General features: G+C 31.8%; 1 protein-coding gene across 1 annotated transcript in view; it reads left to right on the forward strand.

The window, feature by feature from the left end:
• The first annotated feature begins 1212 nt into the window (after positions 1 to 1212).
• LOC124368576 (homeotic protein deformed) overlaps positions 1213 to 13553 on the forward strand; it is a 61214-nt gene continuing 48873 nt past the window's right edge. The window contains exon 1 of the mRNA XM_046825819.1: positions 1213 to 2017. Coding sequence (XP_046681775.1) covers positions 1393 to 2017 — 625 coding nt within the window. The 5' untranslated portion in view covers positions 1213 to 1392. The remainder of the gene's footprint in view (positions 2018 to 13553) is intronic.

Genomic DNA, 13553 nt, shown 5'->3' on the forward strand with positions numbered 1-13553 from the left:
ACTGTCCTTTTTATCCAGTCGTTCGTTACAGTTATTTTCTTTAAGAAAGACTATTAAGGCTAAAGTTCAGTTTTCTTTTCTTTTAAGACGAAGTTATTGTGACCTTAGAGTTTTTTTGGAGTCGAATTTAGTCACAAAAATTATAAAAAACCTGAAATGTATTATACTCAGACATGATATATAGATTCATAAATGTTATGTAATGTTCGAATAATCTGTTTTCCTTTTTTTCGTTAAGATCTAACAGGTTTCAATTACGTTGCTAATTAACTGTAAATACTGGTTATAGATAGTCACCTTATCAGTTGAAAGTGAAAAATAATATATTTTAAAATATATTAATACTATCTAAGAAAATTTTAAATAGTTGAGGGATATGTAGAGTAAGACTTGAGGAGAAAAATTATTTGACAGTGATAATAAGTGAGCGGCCACTTATAAACTTCAAGATACAACTCAAGGACCTGTTTATAACAGCATGCTTATATGATATTAATGAGTTTTTTGTTGTGTTGTACGCTTACACCTGTGATAACCAATAATTACTGTGACGTTGCTATGCATCCTTATGTTTTGGCAATAAAGATTCTTCATTGTTGACAGATTGCATACAGAAAGTTTGGATAAGAAAATTCTAATTTAGAAATAAATAATTAGTAGTTGTTTATCGCTATCCCTAATACAGTGTCTGACGGCCCCATCGCTTTGCATCACCGAGCTATACCTAAACTACACGGGCATTTGTCAAGGGCTAAGTAGGCTACCCTGTGTTAGTCATCATTATTTAACTTAATTCCACACCGTAAAATCATCCCTTTAAATATTCAATTAACAATCGATTTGTCTTGAAGCACCCCCGACGTCGGCACAAAAGCCTAAAGAATCAAACCGACAGTTTCGGCAGAAAAGGTGTATCTCCAAAGGGAGGGACAAAAACAGCAAATAAGTCCGAGGATGAAAACAATCCCCACCAAATCGTCACCTCGATTCCCGCCAAAGCGCGGGCTCGGTGATCCATCATGGCCTGCCCTGCGATTGGCCAGAAGAGTCACGTGGTGTGATAATTGTCGGGGGGCGGGGTCTGTCCTCCTCTCGCCCCTCCCATCTCCGCGTCAGCTGGAGATCGGATCTTGAACACTCACACACTGAAAACGGCAGAAAAACGTCGTCTGCTCTTCGTGTCCGATGACCGTTTCTTGTGTGTGAAATAGCGCGAGTGATTCTGTGACTTTTGTGATCGTACCATCAGTGCGTGAAGTGATGCCAGGAGATTTCGGTGTAATACTTCAACAATAGTGTTTTTCACATGTGACTGTTGTACGATGGTGATTTCGTTGTTAAACTTTAAGTTTGACCTGTGTTAGGTTATAGAGTGACTCTTATATCGGTGAAATGAGTTCCTTCCTGATGAATACGGGACCTTCATACCATCACCACCAGACCACTCTCCACCACCAGAGTGTAGTCGTCGACCCAAAATTCCCTCCCACCGAGGAGTACAGTCAGAACAACTACATAAACGCTGACTTCTTCAACGGCCATCATCACCACCACGGAGGTCAATATGGTGGATACCATCATCAGGCCACAGGTACACCCTACGGAGTGCACGGAAGCCACGGAGGTGTCGCAACAAACTATGGGTCCTACGCTGCCGGGAACTACTACCATCAACTGCACCCTCCTGAGATTCATCATCATCACCCTCTGCCTCCTGAAGCACAACAGCCTCCTTCCATCCTTCAACCTCCTCCTCAGTGTACCCTCCCGCCCACATCCACGGTCCTGGACAGTCCAAAGGGATCTTCCTCGCCCTGTCACCTGAAGAGTCCTGACCTATCCCACCAAGAACTGCAAGTGCATATAGAGGACGATGTGGTGTCTGACGAACAGGACGAGGTGGACGACGAGGATCTGATGAATGGAGAGGGCAGCCCACTGACGATAGACGAAAGTTCAGAGTCCGGAGATAGGATCATCTACCCCTGGATGAAGAAGATACACGTAGCGGGAGTCGGTGAGTCGTACTATCAAGTAGATTAGGTTACTAGACATTTAATAAATTGGGAAACTCGAATGTTTATTCAGGTTGTACATTTACTGGAACACTAAATTATCAAAAACCTAGTACAATAATATGAGAACTAGGTCGTAGCAAAGTACGCCTACAAATAAAACTCAACCATTTAAATCCTGAAACTCGCAATCACATCCCAGAGAACATTACCCAGACAAAAATACGTATTGGTTCTATACAGATAAGAATTCTGTCAATATTGAGCTAATAGCAAAAATCATTTTGAACACTGATTTCTTAAGATGTAATAGCCTAAAACTATTTTGAGTTTCGAAAGTAGAGAAACTCTAGTTTCTAATTGTATAATATAATTATTTTACCAAACAATCACAGTTTTTTATATAACATACCTCATTATAAATATATAGCCAATACCTGTACACATAAACACATCATTTTAGTCATAGCACCCACACTGACACTACCTGTCAAATCAAAACAGACCTGAAGAAACAGTCAACAAAATACACATAGACTCTACTTTGAAACAGGGACATATTATACATAAAAAGGGTACTTCTCAGACCTTTTACAACAACAAAAATTTAAGTTTTGCAGCAATTTTCATTTGGCTAGAATTTGATAGTTTCGCTTTCGGCGTGCCGTTAGAAAACGGTACCCAAGCAAAAGAAAGGGTCAAGCATATAACGAGGGAACTCTGCTCAAAAGGCAGTTCTCTGAGGACTGACTGAGTTACAGCGCCCACGTCTGAGAACGGATCTGCCGAAATGTCAACTTTTGGACAGTTTGACATCGTTGTTGTGCGGCCTTTTTGTTTTCCTTGTGTGAGTAAACTTTTCGGCGACTGTCCAAACACGGTTTCCGGTTCCGCAATTTTTGTTTGTTCGATTACGAAGGCTATTATTTCCCCAGATCTATCTATAAGTAAATGCCCAAAGACACACACATTAAATTAATGTAAGACACATGGAGAATATCGTGTCAAAATTTAACACTATCCGATCATTTGTTAGCCTAGGCAAGTTTTGTTATTGTTTGATTAGGCCAATTAGTTAAAACTTTAGGTTTTTTTAGGTATAATTAGTACTCGTTAGATTGAAATTTCAATTTCTAATTCAGTTGTTATTGTGATGCCAAGATTGAGGCTTATGTTTCTTGTTTAATTACAATACTGAAATAAAAACAAATATTCCATAAACTCTGTATATGTAATGCACACTTTACCGACTTACTTTGCTGCTATCATCCAAGTTAAACCATAACCAAGTAATAATTTCTCTACCGCTATATCATTGTTGATCATAACCAGATAATTATTTTTGCAGCATTGCAATTGCTGAGAATAACTTAAAACTAAATTGATACCATGTAAGTTTTAAAACAGATACGAAATGTAGTACTATAAATTGGTGGCGTTCAACATCAGTGTATAACAAGGCAAGGGTACACCTGACTTGTGGCCACTGGCGGACGCCGGTGGCCACTTTTGAACGCCACCAATTGTTTATGGAGTATATTGAATAATTTGTAACTAAAATTAGTTACATGTAATCAATGAAACCGTAGAAGACTGAAAAGTTTGTTAAAGTGTTTGTAAAAAACATTTGTAAGAGCTCCATTAATGTGCCTTCTAAATTACCTTATATCATTGTGTTATTTCTACCTTTAAAAAAGTGTATACACCATATAAAACAAATAGCTTGTTAACGCTACTTAGATTTTGGCGGTACTATGTTAAGTAATTTGCTAACCACAAAATAAAATTTGAGATTTACATGTGCCCAATATCTATGTAATTTTTATATAATATAGCCCAAAACTTTGAAACCCGAATTGTCGACCTTTTTATCCATCTAGTTTCTTAAATTATATTTGATTTGTTATTATAAATAAGTAAGAACGTTTACAGTATTTAGATAACTTTTTCACTAAATATTTCTTTGGATCTGTTTTATACAAACTGTACATTTTATTAAAAAGACAAAAAATTAATTCATCATATTTAAATAGGAATTTTGTTAAAAATGTTCGTACATAAAGTTTATACGTCAATCTTATTAAGTCTCTTTATTACATTCTAAAATATCAGAACAACTACTAAAATGCGATTTCGTCATCGTCTCTATTTATTAAATTAGAAATTTGTTAACCTCATATGTTAAATAATAAATCAATATATCAAATGTCTTTATAAAGTGTGTTATTCCTTTAACGGTCTTGAAACTTGTTTTGTTTAATTGTGGGCTACATATTTACTAAAATTACAATACTCGTATGTTAGGACCTGTATGAATCGGTATAGATATGAATACAAGTAGACTATAAACTAGTATAAATAATAAATTAGTTGACAATAACATGCCGATCAGTGGAAATAGAATGGCAATTTGTTAGGTATTTATATTATTCTTTTCATCATATTCTTTATTACTGCATCACTGAAAATTGCGAAAATAAAAAGCAATAGTTATTTTGTATCTGGTTATTCGTAGCAAAATAAAAGAAATCCAATAGGTGGAATAAATAAATATATTTACAGCCGATACAACAACATTGTTTGCAATTTTAACATAATTAAATTTTATGGAAAGCGTTTCCCGTGGGTATTGAAAACTACACAGGAACAATTTAGAATTAACAACTTAGGCAAGATAACATCTTATTACCGTATTAAAAATTTCAAAATCTAAATCAAAACAACATTTCCAATTTTAGTTTTTAAATGAGTAGTATTAAGAACAGAACAAACACATATAACAAACTCTATAACATTACATATTAAATTCAGTATAACTGGGCGATAAAAATATTGTATTTTAGGCCTATACCATGTAAAATATTTATATTCAGTTTATATAATTTATTCAATAATATATGTAAACAAACTCAATGGCCTATGTAATTGATAGCGTACCATTACTGATGGCAGTACATGTAAATAAACTATAAATAGGGTATAATTATCCTTATATTTCGTACACTTTCAAGAGTTAAGCTATTTTGTACCAGCTGTGTTTAGAAAATGACACAGAATATCTAAAGTATACTTTGCTGATATTTTAACCTGAATTTAAACTGCACCTTATTTTTATTATTCAAACTGAATTATATTGTTTGAAAATTTATAAAGAATTAACTGCTGGCACAATTTAAGTCACGTTAAATTTAGTTTACCCGCTATTCCTGTTTGTTACTATATATGTGTTATTTACAAATCCAAATCCATGCTTATACTTGAATTTTTTATTTGACAACTTAGTAGGTTCAAAGTTGTACAAATTGATTGAAAAATGTTTAGTTAACATATTTGCAAGTTAATAATATAGTTTTTAAAAAAAGGATTTTATAACTTATATTATTGCTATTTCATCATGATACTGATCACTTAATACAAAACTATTTGTCTGCCTCAATGATCACCTGTTTTAAGTACCAACATATTTATCTTGCTCTTTAAATATTGTTAAGAATATTATTATTACATAGAAATAAAAATTAGTAATTTTTACGGGTTCAGGAAGATTCGTATGAACATTTTGATAAAATTTATAATATATGGACATGTCGGTACTTTACAACAGTTTAAAACAATAAATATTAATTAACGATGTAGGCCTATATAATTGATTTCTCTTTTCATGTACATATATGTGTATATATATATATATCAAACTTATATATCAAATATATATAATTTAGTAAATATTTGTTAAATTTGCATAAATTCCATATTTTGCTGCGTATATAAATGAGAATGAGCTGTGAAGTACATAGTTCTTATAAAATAACCAATTCTTCGTAATAAATAAAAAAAGAAAATTGATCTGGGATTATTCAGAACACTGTTTGAATATGTTTTGACTTGACATTTCATCTTCTGACCACGGTGTGTGAAAATTTTTAAACCGAACATTAATTTTTATTTAAGCTGAAGCAAAAAATTGAAAGGGATGATAAAGTATAACAACAAGACAAATGTATATTAGAAATATTTATATTTTAACTATTACTTTTCTTTAAAAACTTAATTTTAGTTCAGAACTTCACGTCATATATTCATAAAATTAGATTTATTCAATAAAATCTTGTAAACTGTGATTTTATGAGGACTATTTAAAATATCTTCTAAGTAATACTTTCATTTTTTATAATCTTCAATAACTCACACCATTTCTGAAAGAAGATAACGTTGTAATGTAGTTTTCTATATAATTGTATACGTTTCAAACTACCTTTGTAGTAATTCATTGCGTAGTTAATAGTAGTTTCCAAAGAAATGTTCCATTATTATTAAAAATGTTCCTATAATATTCACGAGCTTATTCTTTCTGTGTAGCAGGTAGGCTACTATGCCACAGAGTAATAAGGTATATACCTTATTACTCTGTGACTATGCGCTGCTCAAAATCATTTTGCTACTGTAATAAACCTGTAAAAATCTGCACAAAGTATGCAGCGAGCCAATAAAACTTATAAGGAGTAAACTGTAACTTGCAAAAACAAGTAAACAACTTTTATGATATATAGTAAATCGACATTGCTTGGAATTTTGCATATTTGATTATGAATTATAAAAACTTTCAAATCGGTCGTAAACTTACAAATGATTATTGCAAAACTTATCCAATGTTATACGCTGTTTTCAAGAGCGAACTAAATGTCTCTATATGGTGCTAGTAATTATCACAAATTAAACAGATGCAGACAGTGAAAAAACGTTTTGTATATGAAATGATGTGCAAATACTTAGAAATACTTTGCGAGGCTATTTTTATTTTTAAAAACGTTCATATGAATATGTGTTTTACTCAGTGAGTTACGACTTGTAGAGACATTCATAATTTTGTCGTTAAAATAAATTCTATAGAACATCGGAGTCAAATATTTAAATTTTACAATTGGTTTATAAGAATTATATAAGTTTAAAAATAATATATAAGTTGGTTTGTGTAAACATACACAAATACAAATATATTTCAATTTTATTTAATAAATACATTTTCATATTACACAACAAGAGTACATGGAACATTACACTACAGTAGGACCCTAATGTTGTATTCAGGTTTTGTTAACATACGCTACAACTTGAAAAGTCGCAAATTACAACATTACATCCGTGAAAGAGTTATACATAACGATTTATAATTTTTAGAATATTTTCAGCGTTTATTTCCATTAAAACATTTTATTTTCACTCAATTGATGATTGCAAACTATTTTAAAATAATGACAATGGAATGACTTTTGTAGAAACAGTTTTGGTAAAAGTTTAATTTAAAACATTCCGAATAGTGTTTTAAATTAAATATTTCAAACTGTCCAACAATTGATCGTTTTTAGCCGAAAAATTATTATATCTGTGTAAGAATTTACAACTGAGCTTCGATCTATGTAAACTATGTAGGTAAACTAGGCGTTCATAGATATTCTGTTTTGGGCTGTGTAATTATTAAAGCAGTAGGCCTAATTACATAATTATTTCCAATTAATTAAAAAAATATTAAGATGGTGAATTGTTAAAAGGAATTGCAATCACAATTCCTTAAAATATCATTCCTGATGAGAGGAAATATAGAAAATCAATATTTTATCATTCCATGATGATTGATAGAAATAGACATTTTTAATAATCTTCAACGAGAAACTGTTTAAGATAAGGCGATAATAAGAATAAAATAAACTTTTTACAGTTTTTTCATACAAGATGACTGGAAGAAGTGTGTAATTTTTATTCTAAAGGAGATTTAATTGCTATAAGAAAAACATGGCACTTCCTAAAACTATAACTCCGTACAGATTGTAAACATTTTACATTTTTATCTTAAGCCAAATTTGTTTGTGTCTAATTACAAATTTCTATTTTAAATGCCTGTAAATCCTCGCGATGTGTTCAGAAACATGTTTTTGACTTTTCCTTTGTTCAAGGAAATTATCATCTAATAAATTTCAACTTGGAGAGATGTGAACTTTAAATAAACATTTTCGAACAAAAAATTATTTCCCCCTTTAACTAGTTGATGAGGGAATTGCAGTTATTAGTTAGCACAGAAAAAGATAAATTTATCGCAGAATTACAAATTAAAACCCCTTAGTATACAGGTACTCGTCAATATTAATTTATTGTGGATAAACTTTTAAAAACAATTCATTTATTAATACATGGTGAATTTCTAAACTGTTTGTACTCACACGAATAATGTGGAACACGCTAAATAATAACAATATTTACGTTTACCACACATAAATAGGGCCACTTCTACATCTATTTATCACTTGGAGTTTTGTAACTAATTAAATACTCTGCAAACTCTTTAAATGCATTTTGATATATCGATTAATTCGAATGATATAATTGATAAATAATATTGGCGATTAATGTACACAATTAATTTTTAATCTGTTGATTGGACTGTTTATTTTACAAGAGTACTTGACGTGTCAGATGGTTTGATTGTATATGGTTTATTCAAAAGATTTTCGAAATTTGGTGAAGACTTTATTTGCTATTGTATGCAATGCGCCACGACGGAATAGTTCCAGCATTATGGCACCACATTGTGTTCTAATATTGCTTTCACCTATTTAAATCAAAAGTTCTAAAAAAATAGGATCATTCCTGAACTTTATATTCTCTGATCACATAGATCACAACAGTTAGTGTTTCCGATATTTCACATAGGGACTAACAAAGGAAGAAGATTTTTGAAAATCAAATGAAAAGTCATGTAAGGCACGCATGTATAATTTACCTATTTTCACAGTTAATGATAGCCTAGCGGAACTAAATGGGGCATTCAAAGCCAAACGAAAAATCTGTATATAAACAAACTGCCCAATGAAATTGAGATATAAATTTTCAAACATATATTGTAGTTATTATTTACTATGTTTTGACGTAGTGATATTTTTATACATTTTGCTTTGCACTCTTAGAAAGAAAATTTGTTTGATTTATAATATATTCGATTTCTGTTAATTTAATTTCACTAACCTTGCAGTTAATAAAACATTTATAGAAGTTTACACGAATACACAAACCAAACCAATACGAAATACGTTTTATTTTGTTTATTCCAATACTAGTTTACGAGTAACACAATAATATTGTGATGTATGGAATCAAAATTTTGAATTTAAAAAGAGCTTTATTATTAAATTTAAATTATAGTACTAATTTTATTTAAATTTTAATTCTATTATCACAAGGAGTAAGTTTTCTCGCTATGCGAACTAAAGTTTAAAAACGCTTTAGTTTATTTCTGCAAGAAGAATGAGCTCGCGCAGTTTTGGCATTTATTCTCATATCGTAATGTCTGCAATGTATTGTAGCAGTAAATTTAATTTACAAATAAATTTAATCTTTTTTACTATTTCCAATAATACTTTCTCGTTACATACGCGTATCATACAAAATATTATTCATACTATTTATTTCGGTTATAAAGACGTAATTTCTCTTGTAACAGTGGTTTAATCTGATTTTGGTAATTTTTAGACGAGCAAAATAAAATCTGGAAAAATAGATGTAAATGTTTTACAGTATATGAGTTATAATTGAGTAAAGTATTTTTATTTAGTTATTTAGCGAAACTACATTTTCTTAGTTAAAAATAAATTAAAGAAAAATTACTTGTTTTGAAAATAAAAATATTACGTAAGAAAATTTAAAATGTAGCAATGAACATCATATAACTCAACCTCTTCAATCATTTTTATATACTATAAAAACTTCATCAACAACAAAAAATGCTTCTTACCAACGGGTTTTTAGTGTGATGATAGGATGACCTTAAAACTACTTTAGACGCTTACAATTTCTTGTAAAGTTGAGCCGTGGCATCACTTCTGTTTTAAAAAGGTATCCTAAGGAGCTGTAACTAAAAAATTTTAAATTGTGTTATCTTTTCTTCTGATACTAATGACTAAACAATAAACATTGTTACTATATAATGAACACGTAAGCTGTTGTGTAGTTATTTCCTTGCCCGACATAGAACACTGAACACCTTACTAGTAGTGATAGTTTCGTGAGACCGCTTACTACTTCATTGTTATAAAGGCTCTCTGGTACACAGGGACTTTAAGATAGTTCGGTGGGGTTAATTTTCTTTATTATTTTACTTGTTTTTAGTCTTAGTCCTTTGAGATCACTTTCCTCATTACAGGAAAACTAAAACAATAGTAGGCATTATCATACTAACAAAAAAACATCTTAAGAAAAACATGAACATGACATATATGTATAGTATATAAAATGACTGAACGGAATGACATGTCTTCACGTATACAAATATTTAATTACCTTTGTGTCATATTAGAAAATCATGCAATTTCTGTAAATTAGATTCCATTTAGAAAATGTGATTCCCGAAACGTATAACTCGTATACGTGCAGTAAAACATTGAATTTCGTGTCTTTAGTTGGTTTTCTTTGGGGTTCGTTACAAAATTTCCCAAAATGCCAACAATACATTTCTTAGTGAAATGATATAGATTTTTCCTATTTTTCTGCTTTCTGTGGTGTTATTTTTAAGGGCTATGAATAAAAAAACCTGTAAAAAGTAACTCAAATAACCGCAATTACACCACCGCAATTAACTTACTATGCAAGTTGAATTATCATATATTAATAGCAGTCGGCCGGCTGTCACAAACCCCTCACTCTGCCTTACAACGCGTAACCTGAACCGCAGAATACTGAGTAAGCGTGTAATTATCTCTTACAATTGGAGTAATAACACCAACAGTCGTTAGTACCCAGTAGTTAGCAGGAAGCAAACACTGACACAACCACTGATACACTACAGTAGTCGCTTGAGTAATCAATCTTGTTCTACTTTAACCTAATCACCACAACTAACATAGTCGGAGCGTAGCGGCGAACAGTCATTGAATAATTAAACTAACCTTTACAACAGCTGAAAGTAAACATAATATGGTCTTATTGCGTTACGCTATCTTGTCTTGAGTACTTTTCCAGAAGCTGTTCAACTCATTATGATTTATGAGCAGTAATTAAAATAAAGATGATTTACAATTAAGTTGTAAATTTTTATCTACATTGAGATCTATTAATGGAAATAGAACCATTAAGGTCTTATCTGAACTGTGAGGGATTATCTAGGTTGCTTTTTATCACCCCATGCTAAGAGACAATGGATCTGAAAAAAAAATAACACCAAGCTACTTGTTATGTCTTTTCTGCCTCTTTTTAAAAAGTGTAAGGTAGTAGCGAGGGAATATTTAAAAGCATAATGGTTTTTCTGGCATTTACCATCGTTAATATAAAAAAAATAGAACACTAAGTTTTGATAATAGGAGTCTATATTCTTCTTCAGGTGTCAACAAATGTATCCACAAAACCTAATCGATGCGTGATGATGAACTCCCTAATGTCATGGTTAACAACAGAACATGTTTTATGTAAAAAGCCCCAAGCATACCCTGTATGCCTGAAAGTTCAGACTGTTTGGAAAATACCAACCCTGCCACTGCCCAGAAAAATCTAAGTACACAACAACTCCAGAGAAGGCGAAAAACCATGGTTGAAACTTGCTCTCCGGACCTTATTTAAAGAAAAAGAAGAACCCCTATTAAGTCTTATTCTGGCCGTCCTCATGAGCCACTGGCCTGTCCGAGGGTCTTACTAAAGAGAATAAGGGAGAGAGTCGTTACAGTACCGAAGGTTGATGGTACCAACAGAAAGTGCAACGATCACAGAGAGGATTTGGATCCGCGCTATCTAACTCTGACCCACAATCCCATGTCTAAGACCACTTGCCATCGGCACTCAGAATAATTGCTCCCTTAGGTAATTGCTTCTGTTCTATTGTTCTAAAATCTTGCTATCTGCCGTGTTATTATTTTTTACATACAGTTTTAAAACGATCATAATAAAAGAAAGATTTCTTTAGCGTCTGCAGGCTACTTATGGACTGGGTATTACTTCTGGCTTCCTTCTCTCACAGTACAGCAGAATCATTGTGGACAACTCCGTTCAAACAATCTTGAACGAAATTCGAGCACTTCTGAAAGAATTATGTACAATAACCGAATGAGGGCTACTAACCTCGCGTGCCTTTTTGAACACGCGTATTTGAACAGCTACAGCAGCGGGGATCTGCAAAGTCAACTGCAGCTCCACACACGATTTTCCATGTTTTATGAGCAAGAGCAAGTTCGTTCCAACCAGACACCATGCAGGCAGTGTGTACCTTACCATCAAGTAATGCAGGGTAACCGGTAATGACCCTGACGCCACCTGAACATTTTGCAATTTACCGTAAATTGTGAGAAAATTTAATTATGTATATATAAACATTTGATGCTAGAAACCGTCAAGCTTATCTTGATACAGTCGGTTATTTTCGCTATTAAGTTTCAAAGACCGGAACGCTCCGTACTGTTAAACTAATTGCCGGAATAGTTGTAGGTTTCAAAATTCCAGTCGGCAACCATAATGAATTATGCGAAATAACGGGGTTAAAAAATAATTTTAGTGTCAGCTGTGGGGGAATTCTCATATAAGGAATTGGCTTTAATACTCGTAGGATTATAACTTTGCCGAATTATGAATTTCAACGCTACACTTAGATTGAAAAGCGCTTAAAACGGGTACCTCTATTCATTCCAACATAAAAACTTAAAGCGAATTTTTTTAAATATTTTGCTTTATAAGTTACGTATTCGCTAATTAGGTTAGTAATAGGCCTGTACAGAATAAATCTAGCCATAATCAACACAACATTTTACAAATTAATGATAGAGGAGGGTAAATTTATTATATAAATTGTGATTCTTGTTAAGTTAAAGTGTCAAAACGAATTGAGTACTACGTAGGGTATGTAAGTTGTTGCATTTTTAAACATTATATTTATTTATGTTCTGAAAGTATTCAAATGTTTGTTTATGGAATGAAATCAAATACATAACAGTAGCTAACATAGATTAATAATATATGTACAGTCTAACCAAATAGAAAAGTTAACAGATCAGTTTGATTATATTATTGGTTGATTTATTAAAAAAATAAATCAATGTAGCTTTAAAAACGCTACAGTGTCGCATTATAAAAATTAAGTATTACACATTTGCACCTAGTATAATTCTCATCAGAAGGACAAAACACCAGGATTATATCAAAATATGAAGCGTAAAGAGTGAATAAAATTATATATAATAAAGGCATTCATCCAAATGCAAAAAATGCCCGCATTTGAAAGGTTTACGTGGCAGCTACTTAACGAGCTACTTAGGTGGGTTAAACGTGATTCATATAAAAGACTCAAGAAATAATTGTATGGTATTGGAGCTAAAAGTTTTTTACAATTACAATTATATCTTACAATTACAAAGTATTAAAGTGTGCTGTTACAAACAGCATAATCTGTTTACAAAATAATACTGTAATAGTTCCCATTTTCTTACTTCATCATTTATTTCCAGTTCGGTTTTCATTAATTGTAAACAATTTAACGTTTTATGCAATGTTATGTAAGCATTAATAACGAGT

Source organism: Homalodisca vitripennis, chromosome X, assembly GCF_021130785.1.
Source record: "Homalodisca vitripennis isolate AUS2020 chromosome X, UT_GWSS_2.1, whole genome shotgun sequence".
NCBI classification, from domain to species: domain Eukaryota; kingdom Metazoa; phylum Arthropoda; class Insecta; order Hemiptera; family Cicadellidae; genus Homalodisca; species Homalodisca vitripennis.